Raw genomic sequence first — 17,968 nt, forward strand, 5'->3', positions numbered from 1 at the left:
ACCAGAGCCCTTCCTGGATGGGCCTGCTTTTCAGCATTCACATTTTAGGAGTTCTTAGACCATCCCACTCATAACCCAGTGCTCAAAACGGACTTGAGTCCATCAGAAGTGAGGAGTAAGCAGTGTCAGAAACCAGGGCTCATTACCAGGTAGTCAGCGCCGCCCTCTTTGGAAGCCTGCACATGCAGCAGTGAGAGGGGCGACATAAAGGCCATCTGGACTTGTTCGTGAAACCCTCCACCCCTGCCTGGAGATCTCTGAGATTGGACTTGGTCAGCAGAGTGTGTGTAGGCTTCTCTCCTGCTCATTCAGTCACTCGATCCTGCAGTATCATATTTTCACCTTCGGTCACTCTCTCTCAATCTGTTTTTCTTTCTGCTTATTGAATGGCAGTGCTTTCAGAGCTCATGATAGGGAAAAGCCATTGAGAAACTGTGTCAGTCCTCGGCAGGGTGGCAGCACTGTAGATAACCTCCGGAGCTTGTGTCACTTTGTGCGGGTAGAGGCAAGCCAGAAACCAAAAAGATAAGAAACAGAACAGCGTTTTCAAGTGTCCTGACTAAGCCCCTGGAAGCAGAGGATGCCTCAGAATTCACGTATCCCAGAGTGTTTGTGTCAGATGAGTGGCTCCTCTATCTGGTCAACCATCAAAATAACCTGGATAGGTTGAAGGGAAAAAACACTGATTCCCAGGCTCCACCCCAGAAGTTCTGGTTCGGTAGGTCTGGGTTGAGGTCCAAGAATCTGTATTTTTAATGAGTTCCCTCAGCTGATTCTGAAGCTCAGCCAGGCTTGGAAATCATCCTGCCCCCTGACCTTGGAGTTGCCTTCCAGCTCTCTGATTCTCCACGGTGAGGTAAAATCCAGGTCATCGGTGAGATGGCCCAGGCAGGCTGCCCCTGTCCAAACTGACGTCACCTGATTGTGAGGGCGTGGCCCAAGCAGCCACTCTCTCTTCAGCCAGGTGGGCGACAGGCACTGTTGGATAATGTAGGTGCAGAATTCAGTTAGTGTTTTGACTGTAATTTTTGGACTAGAAAATATACTGATGTGATTGAACACTCAGAAAGAATGAAAGAGTATACTATAGCGTCTTAGTCCCACCCCTGCCCACAGCTGCTCCGTTCCTTCTCAAGCAAAACATGTTATAATTAGTTCCTTATGTATATTTCCATTTAAAGAAAAAACTACATATATAGATATGGTTTTTTAACAGCTTGAGACATAATTCACATGTATTTGATTCACCCATTTAAAGTGTACAATTTAGTGATTTTCGTATATTGGCAGAGTTGTGCAACCATCACCACAATCTAATATTAGACCATCTTAATCACCTCAAAAATAAACCCTGTGCTCGTCTGCAGTCACTCCTTAATTCTCTCTAATCCCCCCAGCTCTAGGCAACCACTGACTACATTCCAGCTCTATTACATATTCTTTTTAATTCCTCGATTTTTCACACAAGTGGTTATGTACTGGAAATTGATCGCACGTTGCCTCTTGCATCAGACACTTTCACCATCTTGGGGCCCTTCTGCCATCAGGAGACAGAAACAGTGCTGCAGCCTCAGGGTGGCTGTGCCCACCACGCCCCTAGGGAGCAGAGTGGTCTGTGGGAACAGGAAGTGAAAGGCCACGCTTGTCGTTTGCTGCACTGGGTGACCTCAGTCCATGCCAAGCAGAAAGTTATCTCTCTCCTCTCTGTGTTTAGAAACTCATCGCATATGGGCACATCACCGGCAACGCACCGGACAGTGGAGCTCCTGGGAAGCGGCTGATTGACAGGATCGTTGAAACCATTTGCAATTGCTTTCAGGGCCCTCAGACCGATGAAGGAGTTCAGTTACAAATAATTAAGGTATTTCTGTTGGTTGGCCTGGTCTGGATTTTAAAATAGAGGCGCTACCCTTTGGGAATTTGGATTTCTGATTTACCATGTGTTAGCTGTCTCAGGTGATGCTGAGCTGGAACAGAAAAATGTAAGCATCACTTAGATCTTTTGTAAAGTGTCAGAATTTATTAGCGTGGACCAAGACAAGAAGAGTGGAACCAGGTGTGTTTTCAGAGTAAACAGTTCCGCTAATAACAATGTAAATTGCTTGTGAGTCACATCGGCTTGACGTCCTCTGGTCTTTCCCCTTGAAATTCTGGATTCCCAGTCTGCCATTTCTCAGCAGGGTCCTGTTGATACTTGATAATTTATTTGCCCTTGTCCTCTTATCCCCCCATTCCATTGCGCTGTTCCATTTCTGCTGCCAGAAATGGTTTGGCCTGGGGCTTGTCGGAGAACAGGGTCAGGATGCGTGTAGCCAACGCTCCGCATCTTAAGTCCTGAATGTATTAGCTTTATGAGGGGCAGCTCCGTGTTAGCCTTAAAGCTCCCTTGAAAACCCACCAGGGAACTGGGTAACTGACCCCACACCCATCAGAACATGTCTATTTTGTGATTCATAGAGGTGAGATCAAATTGGAGCATTTTCCCTCCTGAGAAGGAGTGTCTGTACTTTTAGCTTTTTAAAAAGTAAGCTGGTAGAAAGCCCCCTTCAACACAGTGTAATTACTTCAGATAATTCGGATTTTTTGGAGTCAATAGTTGCTTTTAAACTCAGAACGATAGTGCATCGTCTCCTGATACTAATCATCCAGTTTAGTTTGCAGAGCCACCCTCTTAAATTTTACCAAACCAAATCAAACAGAAAGTCAAATCCTGTAGAAAAGTTTGGCTGGGAGAATGGGAGGAAGGTGGGTATTCGTGAAGACGAAGGTTTCGGATTTTTGTTTTAGGCTCTTCTGACTGCAGTGACGTCCCCGCACATTGAAATTCATGAGGGCACCATCCTCCAGACAGTTAGGACATGTTACAATATCTATTTGGCCAGCAAAAATCTCATCAATCAGACTACTGCCAAGGCCACCCTGACTCAGATGCTGAACGTCATTTTCACCCGCATGGAGAACCAAGTGGTGAGTGGCGGCAGCCATCAGCTGCGGGGGCAGGACTCGCCCCACCCTGTCAGCTGTCTCATGTGTGGCCTCCGTGCCTGGAGAAGATTCACTAGCATGTGAAAGCTTCTCTCTTCTTCCTCTGAATTCTCTATACTCTGTTTTCGTTCTTGCTTTAAAAAAAAAACAGACAGAAGCTAGCATGGGTTTTGAAATGTGCATTCAGAATTTGATTTGAGTTTGTCAAAGGAATTTATTTCCTTTTTCAAATTTTATCCTTCTGTTTGGAGATTTTTTTAAGCAACAGGCTGGCATATTTCCTATTCCTTATCAAAATCCTGGAGCCATTTAGATTGAATCCCTTTTTTGTTGCCTTCTAGTTACAAGAGGCCAGAGAATTGGAAAAACCAATCCAGTCGAAACCCCAGTCCCCTGTGATCCAGGCTGCAGCAGGGTCCCCAAAGTTCAATCGCCTGAAGCAGAGGCAGGCACACAGCAAACCAACAACTCCTGAAAAGACAGATTTAACCAACGGTGAACATGCCAGGAGTGGTTCTGGGAAAGTAAGCTCAGAGAACGGAGATGTGCCCCGAGAAAGAGCCTCTTCGCTATCAGGTATGTGCCCCCCCCACCCCACCCCCACCCCATGCTGGTTCTTTCCAGCCATGAGAGGGAATGTATGTCTGAGGGACAGGAAAGGAGTCTGGTAACCTCTGCAGGGAACCCCTGACTGCAGCTCTTCTGTTTCTGGTTCTTTCCCTTTGCTTTTCTCTTCCGGAACAGACCAGCAAGGCAGGACGCCTAATGCCCCCGTTGTCAGCTGTGTGGTTCTCTCCAGGTGGTCCTGGAGCACGCCTGGCTGCTGCTGCTTGACATCAGCTTCAGCGGAGTGGGTTCAGCTTGTAGCCCTCATCTCCCAGTAGCTCACTGTTTGGGTGGTTAGTCGTTCAGTGTCTATCTTATCTTCCCAGAGGACAGCCAGGACCTCATCTGTCATGTACACGGGGATCTCCCTGCCTCGCTCCTCTCACAGACAGACATCTGTGAGAGGAGCGAGCAGGTGGGTGGGTGGATACCTAGATGGACATATATAGTCTTACAGCTTTGTTTTCTTGTTCTGTGACTGAGAACATTATGTTTTTGTTTGCTTTTTTCAATGAAAAGGATATTCCACACCTGACTATAATCTTAAAGTAAATAAAATATGAGGCATGAAATTTTGGATTGGGTTGTCGTAAGGACCATTTCCGAATGTTTGCATCTCTCCCCAGGCAACTTGTACCAACCAGATCCAAAATTGATATACTTTTTTAGCAATGTGCCTTCCCTAGTGCTTCTATCAAATGATTCTTCACTCCAGCTGGCGGTTCTACATGAACTTTCTGACCTGTCTTTATAATTGATCTCATATCTTCCGTCACGTTACGGGTAATGATTTCTGTTGGTAGTATGTGCCATACTAGAATGCGTGGATGCGAGGCAGCTCTTGCTCCTCTGATTTACCAGCGTGCTTGGCCTCGTAGGAACAGACCAGGTGTTATTGCTGGAATGTTGTGCTGTATCGGCTGACTCCGGGAAGGACAGAAGAGAAAGTTGCCACTAAGAATGGCTGTGTCTCAGGATAAGCCCAGTTTGCCAGCTACCCAATCCTGCTGTCCTGTGTCTTAGGGAAGGTGTTCTCTCCGCACCCACCCTCTGTGTCTATCGTCATCTTTGCCTTCTTAACTCTCAGGACAAGAACCAGATTTTTACGGTAACCCCTATCAGGCTCTGGTCAGTCAATAAATATTAATATTTAAACACACTGTGGTAAGTATAGCTGTGCTGTGATATAAAAGCAAGGCTCTTGAGCTTCATTAAAGTGCTTCCACTACGGCCCATTTTCTACACAGCAGCCAAAGTGATTTCTTAAAAGGATGAATTAGATCACCACCCTCCCCCACTTAGACCCCCTTGGTAGTTTCCCATCCTATCTCATTCAGAGTGAGAGCTATGCCGGCCCCGCCCCCATGGCTCCCAGGGCCCTGTGTGAGCTGGCCCCTGCCCACCTCTCTGCCCTCTTCTTACACCTCTTCCCCTCTTGTTCGCTACACAATGCACAAGTGGTGTTTCTGGGTCTTGAAAATACCATGCTTGCTCTTGGTACCTTTGTACCTCCTGTCCCTTCCCTGCCCCTACCCCCCTTTATCCTCAGGTCTCTCAGTTCAAACAGATCACCCTCTCTGAAGCTTCTTATCCCTTCTGTTCCATCATCCTCTTTTCTTCATAGCACTGAACCACTACCTGAAATGACTGTTAATGTTTACTTGTTCTCGGCCTGAGACCTAGGCCGCCCTGTTCACCACTGTATTTCCAGCACCTGGAAGGCTGCCCAACACACATGGCAGACACTCAGCAGATACATTTTTTTCTTTTAATAAATGGGGGTGGGGCTTGATTTCTAGAGTATTGCTTTGCAGAAACATAACTTAAAATTCTGCTGCAACAAAGAAAGAATGATTTGCAGTTAAAATGTTGCTGTGGGTTTTGTTGCCTGTACTTGGTGTACCCTGTGAGGTTTCTTCTAAGAACGTGGGACCCAGATTGCCTGTGAGACTCAAATGGCAAATCTGCAAATAGTAGGTCAGAACAGAGGTATGCTGTCACCCTTAAAAAGAGCAAATGGCTTCCATTTCTCAAGATGTGGCTGTAAAGAAAGAAGGCCTCCAGAAGAAGGGGTGAGAAGCCTTGGAAGCCAAGGAGGAAGGACAGCCTGAGAGGCAGATGGTGGAGACAGTGCCCGGGCCAGGCTCTAGCGCCTCTGCGATGGAGACAGCACATCCAGCTCTCCTACCTTTCTGTCCCATCACATAGCCACTCCTAACTAGCCAGGCGCTGTGCCTGGCGCTGTGCTTGCTGACTGGACACTCCACATACATTTCCTGTTTAACTAACTGGGAACCGTCCCCATGGCCTTTCTGGGATCATTTGCCTCCCCATGAAATTTGTGTAGGTGGAGACGGTTCACCGACAAACCTGAGCATCTCTTTCTCCTTAGCAGTTTTTCATCCCAGTCGATAAATCGAAACTCATAATTTGTCAGTCTTATTGGCCTGTCCAAGAAGTGGATCAGGTGGCTCTTTGTAAACCCGCAAGATGAGATTTTTGAGCCTAAGACATGCTTGCTTATGTGACTTTTGGGCACAGCTCCCAGCCTTCCCCAGGGAACCTCACCCCGTTTGTTCATTCACACTGCTCCTGGCTATTCACACCGCCCAGCTATTCTTGTCAGTTTTTTAAAAAACAACTTAATTGAGATCCCGTTTATATCCCATAAATTCACCCATTTAAAATGTACAATTCAGTTCTTTTTTTGTATGTTCACAGAGTTGTGCAATAATCACCACAATTAATTTTTGAACATTTTCATCACACCCAAAAGAAACCCTGTATGTATTAGCAATCACTTCCTATTTTCTTTTTAAGTTCATTTTTAAGATTCTGCCTTTTTAACTCTCAACATTAGACATTAGCATTTTTACATTTATACAGCTAATATGTAGCTCCTGTAGGTACACAATTGCCTGTGTATTTATGGACTTCTCAATTCACTTTCTCATCTTGCATCTCATTCTTTATGGAAAAAATAACCCAACTCTTAAGTACTATAAAATGGAGAGAATTTCTCCTCCCTCAGCCATTATGGAGGGTCTGGTCAGACAGCCTAGGTTCAGATCATGAGTCCACAACTCAGTAGCTCTGTGGCCTTGGACAAAATCTTTAACCTCTCTGAGCCTCAGTTTCCTCATCTGTACAATGAGAATACAACCAGTACCTGTCTTACAGATTTGTGAGAATTAAATGAGAGCAGTGTCTGGCACTTAGAGCTGCATAAGTGTTTGCTGTTATTATCTTTCTGCTAAGTTTCAGCTTAAAAAAATGAGTTGGTTTAAAGAAAAACAGCAAATATTTCAGATGGTGATCTGATATGAAAGGGGCGGGAACAGAGCAATGGGATAAAGTGAGCCTGTTTTCCATGCTAAATAAATAAATAGTTGCAGTGGGTTGAGTGCTTGATGAAAATGACAACACTTCATGCTGATCTCCAGGAGCTTGTGAATCACGCACAGACCTCATAAAAATAGTGGCTTGATTGAAAATCCTTGTTACGGAAGAATTTAAAAGCTTAGTTTGGTTTTGTGTATTTAACATGACGGCCTTTTTGGTCAATGTGATGACGTTTCATAAATCAGGATTGTTTATTTCTAAAAGTCTAGTCAAAGGCTGGTTACTAGTTCTCACAGAACTAGTTTTTACAAAACCAAATATTGCCGAGCCTCTTCCACTTAAGCAGCGAACATTGTACAGCATAATTCCATTTAAAGTGTAAGTCCTGAACTGTTGTGTTAGAAATCTCATGTTGTTTTGGGTTTACAGTGCGGGGAGAGCGAGGCAGCAGAAGGCAGTCACTTACCAAGGCCCTGTGGTCCCCAGGTGAAGACACAAGAGAAGCCCTATCTTCTGTCCACCAGGAACCAGAGCTAGATAAACTGCAGTTCCTGCCTTCCACTTGGGAGTGGTGGGGAGGGCCCTGGGACTTAGAGCAACTGTGACTTAGGAAGGAAGAGTGTAAGTCAGAGGGGTTTAAGTGTTCCACAGAAGGAAACTTGAAATCATAGCAGATGCTGCCTGGGAGTTTCCAGGTTTCATGGGACGTATCTTCTGTTAGCACAATCAGATTTGGCCTAGGGAGCACTTATGTGTACCCTTTGCCTTCTGAAAGGTGAGTCTAGAGAATACTGACAAAATCTCCTCCCACTTCCTCTGTTTTTCCCTGGAAATGCCCACATGTATGTGTTTGTGTATTTGGGTGTGTGTGTAGGGACAGATGATGGAGCCCAGGAGGTGGTGAAGGAGATCTTAGAAGATGTGGTCACATCCGTCATTCAAGGTAAGAACCAAGAACCCAGCCTTTCCTTCTACCCCATCCCGCCAAAACATCCTCAGACAGATGTTTTAGTGGCGGGGTGCCCCACCCCCATGGAAACGGAGTCTGACCATGTCTACTCATCTTTGAAAAATTACTTGTTTTTCGTGATTGATTTTATTCCCATTCGGGTTGGGTTCAAGAAGCACAGCCTGGCGATGTTAGGGATGGGTGCTCCACATGGAAGCACTTCCGTATACTCGTACATCCAGGTTTTTCCAGGAGTGGGCTGGGAGCCCCAAGGTGGTGTCCACTGCTGCTGAGCTTTCATGGCTAGCCATTGACGTGTCAAGGGGAGAATCCCTATGTGTCAGCAGGGATCAGATGCACTGGGCAGCTTGGTCATTTTCATTCATAATTCCCTTAGTTTTGTAGTGTGGTTTCAGTGGGATTAAACTTGTATGACTCAGAATGGCGAGTGGGTGATTTTTTCTTTGTTTATTTGTTTACGTCCAGAATCTCAGGTCAATGGCTATACATTGAACACTCAGCTCCAATGCCAGTAAACCATTAATGGGTCGAGAAATCAATACTTCAGTGGATTGCAATCAGCATTTTTTAAGTGAAAGAGAATAAAATGGAAATAGAATACAAACTGAATGCATTGCATGTAGTGAGGTTACTTAAGCATTGTTTCATGAAAAATGCATTTCGATTATGTGCACACATGATTTTAAAGATGTATTTCTTACCAAAGGTCACGGTCAAAGAAATTTGACCACTGCTCTAAGCCCTAGCCTTTTGATAATTTAGGGTACCACCAAGCTATATACATAGATTTCATTACTTATTTAACTCCTTTTAGAAATGTCTTCAAAACAGAATAATTTTATTTCATATCCTTAGTTTTTTTCTGGGACCAATACAAGAAATCCTCACATAATGAACATTTGTCTGTGTTGCTCACTGCTATATCTCCCAGCCCCTGTCACAGAGCTTGGCACATAATAGGCACTTGTCGAATGAATATATGTTTTGTAAAACCATTATTGAAGATTGTGCTTATAAAATTGTTCGGTGTCCCTTATGTAAAGATCCACATGGTAAATTCCTCAGAACTCAGCTCTTCTGCTAGTCATCAGATGTGCTGTCTTTCATTACATGATGAAATCCATCTAATTATTTGTCTTTCCATTTTTCATATGGCTGCCAGGAAGCTCAGGTCTACATTTGTTTTTTTCTGTGACTGAGGTTTTCTGTAATAATTTTCAAACCCTTTCATTTACGTGGCTCTTTTTCTCTAACCCCCTATATTATATAGCTCTTTTTTAAAAAAAATCTGTGCTTTTCATGTTTGGCTGCTTCTAATCTTTTTCAGAAGGGTGCAGGCTGGGCAGGGCTGCTGCATTGCACAGTCCTGGAGGCACCATTGACAGGGCCTACTGTGTGAGCCAAGCCCCCCTCCTCCCCGCTGGTCGTGTAAAGCCTAAGCACCAATTGGCCAAGCCTTTTCCAGTATTATGTCAGTCACGGGGCAGCAGCGCAGGGAAAGGGGAAAACGCAGTACCTGGAGGGCTATGTGAGTAACTTCCTCCCGGTGTCAGGCCGCCTTTCAGTATAAGTGCTAATTTGGGAATGATTTTTGCACTTGTGTTTTAAGAAGCAGCACAAAAGCATGGTCTGACAGAGCCCGAGCGGGTCCTGGGCGAACTGGAGTGCCAGGAATGTGCTGTCTCACCAGCAGTTGACGAAAACTCCCAGACCAATGGGATAGCGGACGACAGGCAGTCCTTGTCATCAGCGGATAATCTGGTATGTCGATGATCCTTTTATACGGACTCATTTCGATTTTTACCCTTTTTTAAAAGATGCAGAATTTAATCTCTGTCAGAAGAAGGAAGTGAAACCCAGCGAGCCGCCCTATTCAGTTATTAGTCACACAGTCCTGGGCTGATACTGTTTGTGTTAGTCGGTCCCATTCTTGGAACATGCCATTGTTGGTGGTACATAACATTGTTATTAAACCCTATTTATTAAGAGTTTTAAAACTTAACATTTTATGCCCTCTTTTCTTTCAAAATAATATACATTCATTATAGAAAAATTAGAAAAGATATAGAGAAGAAAAAAACAGGGAAGTGAATGTCATCCATAACCCCATAACCCAGAGAGAACCCTTAACATTTTATTTCTATCTTCTAAATCTTTCTCCCCCTCACATATGTTTTTCCACGTAAACAGAATAACAATATACATGCTGTTTTGTGAACCTACTTTTTAAACAATATATATATTGAACATTTTTTTCAGGCCCATAGATATATCTACCACATTATTTTTTAAAATTGCTTTATTCTCTTGAAAATATATAAACATTCAAAAGAGGAAGTAACATAACATTAACATCCCATGTGAACTCTGCACCTTTTCACCCGTGTTTCTCAACCTTTTTCATTATCGCCCCTTCAAGGAGCCTTTTTAGATATTTCCTTTTCCTAATCACCACCCACCCTTCATGAGATTTTAAAGCTACTGATAAAGTACATACCTATTTATGTACTATGTTTGTATTCGTGTTTTATACATAAAAGGCATAAGATTTTTTTCACCCACCCCCCCCAAGGACCAGTTTTTGTCCCTGACTTAGTCTGCTCAGCCTGCTATGACAGAATCCCATAGACCTGGGGGGCTTATAAACAACAGAAATTTATTTCTCATGCTTCTGGAGGCTGGGAAGTCCCAGATCAAAGCACCAACAGTTTTAGTATCCGGTGAGGGCCAGCTTCCTGGTTCGTGGACAGACATGTTTCACTGTGTGCTCACATGACAGAAGGGGAAGGGAGCTCTCAGGGGCCTCCTTTTATAAGAGCACTAATCCCATTCATGAGGGCTCCACCCTCATGACCTAATCGCCTCCTAGAGCCCTCACCTCCAAATACCATCACCTTGGGGGTTAGGTTTCATCAAACCAATTTTGGGGGGACACAAACATTCAGCCTATCGCAGCCCCCTTGGGTTTATATTGGGTTTATATTATCCCCATTAAGAATGCACATGGGGATGTACTTAAATCCATACAAGGGACTCGTGTCATATACTAAGCTAACTTGCTTTGTTCATTCAGCACCATCTCATGGACATCTTTCCACGTCAGCACATGTAGTTCTAACTAATTTTTTTAATGGCCATGTAAAATTCAGTCATACGGATTACTGTAATCTGTTTAGCCAGTTCCCTATTAGGCTTAGGTTATTGCAGTTTTATCACAGGAAACAAAAGTTCTGTAATGAACATCCTAACAGATAAATCTTGTGCACATCCTTAATTCTTTCTTCAGGATAGATCCCTACAAGTGGTATTGCTGGGTCAAGAGTTGGAAGCTTTAAGGCTTTTGATCCTTAACATCAAATTAGCCTGCTAGGAAGGTAATACTCAACTGTCTGCCCACCTGTAGGCTGTCCGTTCTCATTTTCCCATTCCCTCATTAAAACTGAGCAACAGCATTCATGCAGACCTTTGCTAGTCTTATAGGAGAAGGATCCTGCCTTAATGATTGGTAGTAGGTTATTTAGGTTTATTTGTTATTTGCATTTCTTGGTGAATTGCTTATTCGTGGTTTTTTTTTGTTTGTTTATTTGTTTTGCCTCTTTTTCATTTGTGGGGAGGGTTTCCGTATTTCCTTAATGAATTATAAGAACTTTTGTATGTTGATTCATTCTTGTCATATATTACAAATATTTATTTTTTATCTTTAAATGTAGCTTATTTATTTAAAGAAGTTTATTTTAAAACACCTATCATTTTTTCCCATTTATATCCTGTAATACTATTCTTAGAAACACCTTTCTACCCAAGCTAATATAAATAATTACCTATATTTGTTTTAGTTTTTCTATGGTTTAATGTTTGCTCATTTATCATCTTAAACCCCCCATACCCACTTTCTGAAGGGCAAGGAACAAGGTTTTAGAATTACTTTACTGACTTCCCCATAGCTCCTATTTTGCCACGTTCTCCCCTCTCCTACACCCCTCACTTCCCCATTGAAAAAATAAAGAATTTACATTTCCATGAGGTCATTACATTTCTTGTTTTTGAAAAGAGTTGTCCCTTTGATTTTTCTCTTCTTTGTTTCTAATCTTAGGAGTCAGACACGCAAGGACATCAAGTGGCCGCCAGATTCTCCCACATTCTGCAGAAGGACGCCTTCCTTGTGTTTCGCTCCCTCTGCAAGCTGTCCATGAAACCTCTTGGGGAAGGGCCCCCAGATCCAAAGTAAGCAGATGGCAGTTCTTGGTGGGCTATAACCCGGATGATTCAGGGGGGCCTTGGGAACTCCAAGAAGCCCCCATGCCTTGGTCCCTGGTTGGTGTGGGTGCAGGCATTTACTCAGATGTTTTATAACTTTTCAAACTCATGTTTTCTTTGCCCATTTTTCATTTGGGAGGACAGTTTCCATACTTCTTTAATGAACTGTAAGAACTTATTGTATGTTGAGGATATTAATTCTTTCATAATGAATTGTCTCTGTGTCCCCACCAGCCAGGATTTTGTCCGGTTATGCTTTCCTTGGTTTATATGCTAAAAATAACCATTATATTAAGCATGCACCTTCTTTTTACTGACTAATAGATTAAATCTACTGATGGGAGCAGGGGCAGGATGTGAGTAAACCTCACAGACCCTCTGCTTCATGGATGCAGATTTAAGCCCCAGATTCATCCCAGGGAAGCCAGACCTACCTTGTTAGGACGGCAGAGCTGGGGAAGTCAAAGCAGAGTGGGAATGTGGGAAATAACCTTACAGGACCCTTTAAATTAGATAATGCAGTGATGTTCCTAGCCCAGGGCCTTGCAGTTTATAAGAGCTTTATAGTCACTATTATTAGCATCATCAGTATTATTATTAGTCATTAATCATAACCCTTAACTCTTCTGTTGAGAATACGATAACCATTAGGGAAATGGTTTATGGAAAGTTCCCATTTCTTACCATCCCTGTGAGCAGGGTGGGGGCCGTGCGGCAGGAGGAGAAAGAGCACCCACTCCTCTGTCTGAAGGCAGAGTGGGACAGGTGTCTCAGTAGCCCATGAATGATGGAAAGTAACCGTTCTGTCAGGTTAGTCACAGAACTAGCTCTCTGGGGGCAGTGGGCATTTCTTTTGCACCTGCTGTATTCTCTACTTTATGGAGGGCAGAGACATGGAGAATAGGAGCTGGCAGCTCTTGTGCGCACAGGATCTGCGGGTCCCAAGAGAACCCACCTCCTGCCATCCACCCTCGTGCCCTTGACACTTGGGTGCTGTTGCTAATGCTTAACTCGTTGGCCCCTCGGAACATGCCCACTGGTAGAGAGAGGAGTGAGGCCTGCTCCAGAGATGTGCTTTTTAAACTTTATCTTTGAGCCCCGCTGTCGTTTTTTGTTTTCCTTGCCAGGTCCCACGAGCTGCGCTCCAAGGTGGTGTCGCTGCAGCTGCTGCTGTCTGTGCTACAGAACGCTGGCCCCGTCTTCCGCACCCACGAGATGTTCATCAACGCGATCAAGCAGTACCTCTGCGTGGCCTTGTCCAAGAACGGCGTCTCCTCAGTGCCTGATGTCTTTGAGCTCTCTCTGGCCATTTTTCTCACTCTTCTCTCAAACTTTAAAATGCACTTGAAAATGCAGATAGAGGTATGGACTCCAGATTGATTTCTTTTGAATTTTCATGACGTTTGTACCAGATGCATTAACTGCTGGTGGCATAGTTACCAGGAACTACACTTAACACAGTCTACTGGCTGCCACCCCAAAGAACTTTTTGAACGAGTGAGAGAAGAATACCTCTTCGTAAAACGTTATTGCCCCCAATCCTTGTATGCTTTTCATTTGAACCAAAGGTTTAAATCGCATGGTCTATGTGCTTGGCTCAGCCCCCTCCCCCACGTTTGTTTGGTCTGTAAATTGTTTGAAATACCTTGAATTAGTTGCTAAGTTGAAAATCAGATTCTACATGAAAATCCAGATTGCTGGTTTCTCTCTAAAAGTCACGACACTGGCCCTGCATTTGCACATGGCAGCTCTTGGCGGCTACTCAGGAGCCGCTGCCCCCTCTAACGGGGCCCGTGTTCTCTCGGCCACCGTTCAGCATGTCCCTCCCCTCCCAGCTGTTCCCACACAGCCAGGGTTCCCAGGCGATTTCACAGCGCATGTGCCCCCCTCTTTTCCTTCTGCCCAGGCTCCTGCACTCATAGGATCTGCCTGTCCTCTGCAGGCTTTGGGGTTTTGAGCCCTAATTTAAAGTATTGATGGATGTCCTCCTTTGCCTTCATGTCATATAGGTCTTTTTCAAAGAGATTTTCCTGAACATTTTGGAAACATCAACAAGTTCTTTTGAGCACAGGTGGATGGTCATTCAGACTCTGACGAGGATCTGTGCAGGTATTTTCACCCTGAGGGCGCTCCTCCCTTCGACATATCCTGAAACACTGTAGATGCTTTCATTTTCCAAAGTCCAGAAGAAGACCTTTAACTCTTTCTTTTAGCGTTTTAGTGAAGTGCTGGGAAAATCATTCCCTTCTAGGCTAATCGCAAACCTAATGACTAGTCCCACCCCACCTCTCCTCCTTTAGAAGATGACCCACTCCATCTGGTTTGCCCCGGATGTTTGGGTTTTAGCACCGAAAGTTCCACGTCCTGGAAAACCAGGACTGTTGGTCACCCTACCTGAGCCGAGTGTGCTTTGTTAGTCACAAGGTCCAGGGTATTGGTGCTGCCCACCCTTGATTGGGTGCTAAGGTCAGTTTGGATTTACCTTACACCATACAATTGTATGGCTATCCAGCGAGCATCCCATTTGTCTGTCATTCAAATGTAATTTCCTAAGAGTGATATAACTTGAAGAGGTGGATCGGGCAGTTGTTGAGGGCAGCGAGGCCTGGAGAGGCAGAATGAGCTGCCTGAGATTTCAGTGAGTGCGCGGCCTAGAAAGAGGGCCTCCCAGCTGCTAGTACTTCCGACATACATTTCCAGAGTGAGGTATGTCCTCCTGAGTTGGTCGTTCCCTGGAAAATGTTTTGACAAAGGAATCTCATTTAATAAGAAAACATAACTGCTATTTGTGTTCAGTCAGAATTTCTAATATCTTGTGTGTTATTTTCCAAGATGCCCAGTGTGTTGTAGATATTTATGTCAACTACGACTGTGATTTAAATGCTGCTAATATTTTCGAGCGCCTCGTAAATGATTTATCCAAAATCGCTCAGGGAAGAAGTGGACACGAGCTGGGAATGACACCTCTCCAGGTAAAAACGCTAAGAACACTCATTTGTAGTTCAAGTTCATTTATTTCAATAAACATTTATCAAGCGCCACCATGTGCCAGGCACTATCCTTGGATACAAGCAGTGAAAAAACACAAACACATACACGTACATGTACACAATTACTGCCATCACAACACAAGCAGACAGTGAAGAACCAAGCTGCAGGGAAGAATAAAGCAGGGACGATAGAGAAGGCGTACAGGAGGTGGGGGTATTGCCATTGTTAATGGTGTCACCAGTATAGTCTCCCTGAGAAGGTGACATTTGAGCTGAGTCCTGTAAACAGGTTTATGCTCAGTCACCTTGCCAAAGATCACATGTGAAAACAGGACCCCAGGACCCAGGAAAGGCAGAGGAGACTGTTGCTTATTAGACTGCCTCATTCATTATTAGAGTGCCTACACAGATAGGATCCTTACCCTGATGTGTCTGAATGAACTGGTCAGAAGGCCTGTGAGCTGCCTGGAATTATGGGTAGAATTTTGGTACCTGGGCATTTTTCCTGGAAGAAGGTCTATACTGTTACTAGATTTACAGAGAGATCTCTGCCACCTTACATGCTGTTTTGAGTTTAAAATAGTTGCATTTTTTTAAGATTATCTGCAGTTCACATTCAATTTTTTATTTAGGAAATGCTACTTTTTAAAAAAATCAGTATTTTTATATTCTAGAGTGAGCCTTAAAATGAATGCATTTGCAGGTGTTCGGGGGGATAAGAATGTGTCCAGGATCACTCATTTGCTGCATAATACAAGATTCTTTTGTCTTTCTGCAGAATCTCTGGTTAAGACCCTGTTAGTTTAAAAAAAAAGAAAGAAATTATCAGAGGGTAGGGGGGTGAGGGGTGGTAGATGAGGGTAAAGGGGATCAAATATATGGCAATGGAAAGAGAACTGACTCTGGGTGGTGAACACACAAAGTGATATATAGATGATGTATTACAGAATTGTACGCCTGAAATCTGTGTAACTTTGCTAACAGTTGTCACCCCAATAAACTTTAATTTAAAAAAAAAAAGAAAGCATTTTAAGTGTTTTTTCAAATTATGCAAACAATACATGGAAACTTCCTTTTAAAAAGCCAGAGAACACTGTTCATTTTAAGAAAGCACACATCCCACATTTTTACTGCTGAGGGTCTGTAAAGAACACATTTAGAGATGTTCAGGGTTTCTGCGATGAGCCCTTAATACTTGACTCACCTGTCAACTTTCCTTGGGGTTTACACTCTGAGCATCAGTGACCATCTCGTGTCCTCACAGGGTTCCCAGGAGCCCTGTAGGTGTCTGCACTGAATTTATCTGCTAAGTCTCTGTGCCACTTTTGTCCTTTAAGGAGCTCAGCCTGAGGAAGAAAGGCCTGGAGTGCCTCGTGTCCATTCTCAAGTGTATGGTGGAATGGAGCAAAGACCTGTATGTGAACCCCAACCACCAGACTAGCCTCGGTGAGAAAGCATTGCCGCCACCGCCGCCTCCGCCCACAGGAGGCTACTTCTGGCTGTTGGGAAAAGTTGTCTTGGTATAGAGTGGTCTTGGAATTGGCAAAACACTTCAGCTTGCCATGTACCTGTAGTATTGTAAAGCTTCTGCTTTTTAATCCATTTGGAGTTTGAGGGAGGGAATAGTATGAGTTGTGCTCGAACTTCATTTTTCCAAATGGAGAGCCAGTTGTTCTGACATTTTTTAGTAGTCTCTTCATCCATCACTGATTTGCAGCACCACTTTTATGCTATATGAAGTTCCCTGTGTGCTAAGGCTGGGTTTGAATTTTCAATTCTGTTCTATTGATTCATCTGTTCTTGCACCAATACAAGTGTCTTGACTGGTTTTGCCCTTTTCTACTTTCATGTGAGTTTTAGAATTAGCTTATCAAGTTCTGCAAAAAAGCAAGTTTTTAAGCAAGGTTTCATGCTTGTGGTCCTTACAATATGAACTCTATTGTTCTAGGTCTGGGAAAGGGAATTGCAGAGCCAGACCTGAGCTCAGCCGTGCCCCATCTGCTGATTTGGTTTCCTGTGCCTTTTTATCATTACAGGCCAGGAGAGGCCCACGGATCAGGAAATGGGGGATGGGAAAGGCCTTGACATGGCGAGACGGAGCAGCGTGACATCCATGGAGTCCACAGTGTCCTCGGGGACCCAGACAGCTGTCCAGGATGATCCGGAGCAGTTCGAGGTCATCAAGCAACAAAAGGAGATCATTGAACATGGCATCGAGCTGTGAGTGTGGCTGCTATTCTAGCTGAAAATCTTGGGGCCTCTGACAAAGCCACATCTTCTCTGGGAACCTGGGACTGACTCCTCAAGGGGAAATGCCTATGATGAAAGGCCGGCGCTGGCACTTGCAGCTGAGCCTGACTGAGCTGGGCAGAGTGAGTGAGTTGTGTGTGTTGGAGAGAGAGAGATTTAATAGCTCTGTGTGGCTGATACCTAGTCGTCTTTTTTTTGTTTCTAATGACAAAAAGTAAACCAATTTAGAAAATGCAGGAAAGCATAAAGCGAGAATGTTAACACTGCTCATAAAACTACTACCTAGAGGAAACCATCACTGGTAACATTTTTTACAACTATATTATGAAAATTTTCAACATACAGAAAAATTAACATTTGCCATATTGGTGTTATCTATGTGTTTGTTTGTTTGTTTTTGAACCATTTGAAACTAATTTGTAGCCATCATAATACTTCAGCCCCACATCTTTGAAAAATAAGGACAGGGCTGGCCGAGTGTCGCGATGGTTAAGAACTGGCTTGGGACGCCAGAGGGCCCTGGTTCGGATCCCACATATGAGGGCCAGTGACACTGCCCTCCACAGCT

At 44.0% G+C, this 17,968-nt stretch overlaps 1 protein-coding gene across 3 annotated transcripts in view; it reads left to right on the forward strand.

Annotated features, from left to right (window-relative positions):
- The window catches only part of ARFGEF2 (ARF guanine nucleotide exchange factor 2), an 81,951-nt gene that overhangs the window by 21,133 nt on the left and 42,850 nt on the right, over positions 1-17,968 (forward strand). For 2 of the 3 annotated variants that reach the window (XM_019640940.1, XM_019640942.1), the window contains exons 4-14: positions 1,715-1,861; positions 2,788-2,967; positions 3,327-3,561; positions 7,796-7,876; positions 9,513-9,664; positions 11,997-12,127; positions 13,288-13,522; positions 14,170-14,269; positions 14,993-15,132; positions 16,488-16,596; positions 17,187-17,370. In XM_019640940.1, the coding sequence (XP_019496485.1) occupies positions 1,715-1,861; positions 2,788-2,967; positions 3,327-3,561; positions 7,796-7,876; positions 9,513-9,664; positions 11,997-12,127; positions 13,288-13,522; positions 14,170-14,269; positions 14,993-15,132; positions 16,488-16,596; positions 17,187-17,370 (1,694 nt within the window). The remainder of the gene's footprint in view (positions 1-1,714; positions 1,862-2,787; positions 2,968-3,326; positions 3,562-7,795; positions 7,877-9,512; positions 9,665-11,996; positions 12,128-13,287; positions 13,523-14,169; positions 14,270-14,992; positions 15,133-16,487; positions 16,597-17,186; positions 17,371-17,968) is intronic. The other variant, XM_019640941.1, reaches the window with a different exon arrangement.

This window comes from Hipposideros armiger, unplaced genomic scaffold (assembly GCF_001890085.2).
Source record: "Hipposideros armiger isolate ML-2016 unplaced genomic scaffold, ASM189008v1 scaffold_54, whole genome shotgun sequence".
NCBI lineage: Eukaryota > Metazoa > Chordata > Mammalia > Chiroptera > Hipposideridae > Hipposideros > Hipposideros armiger.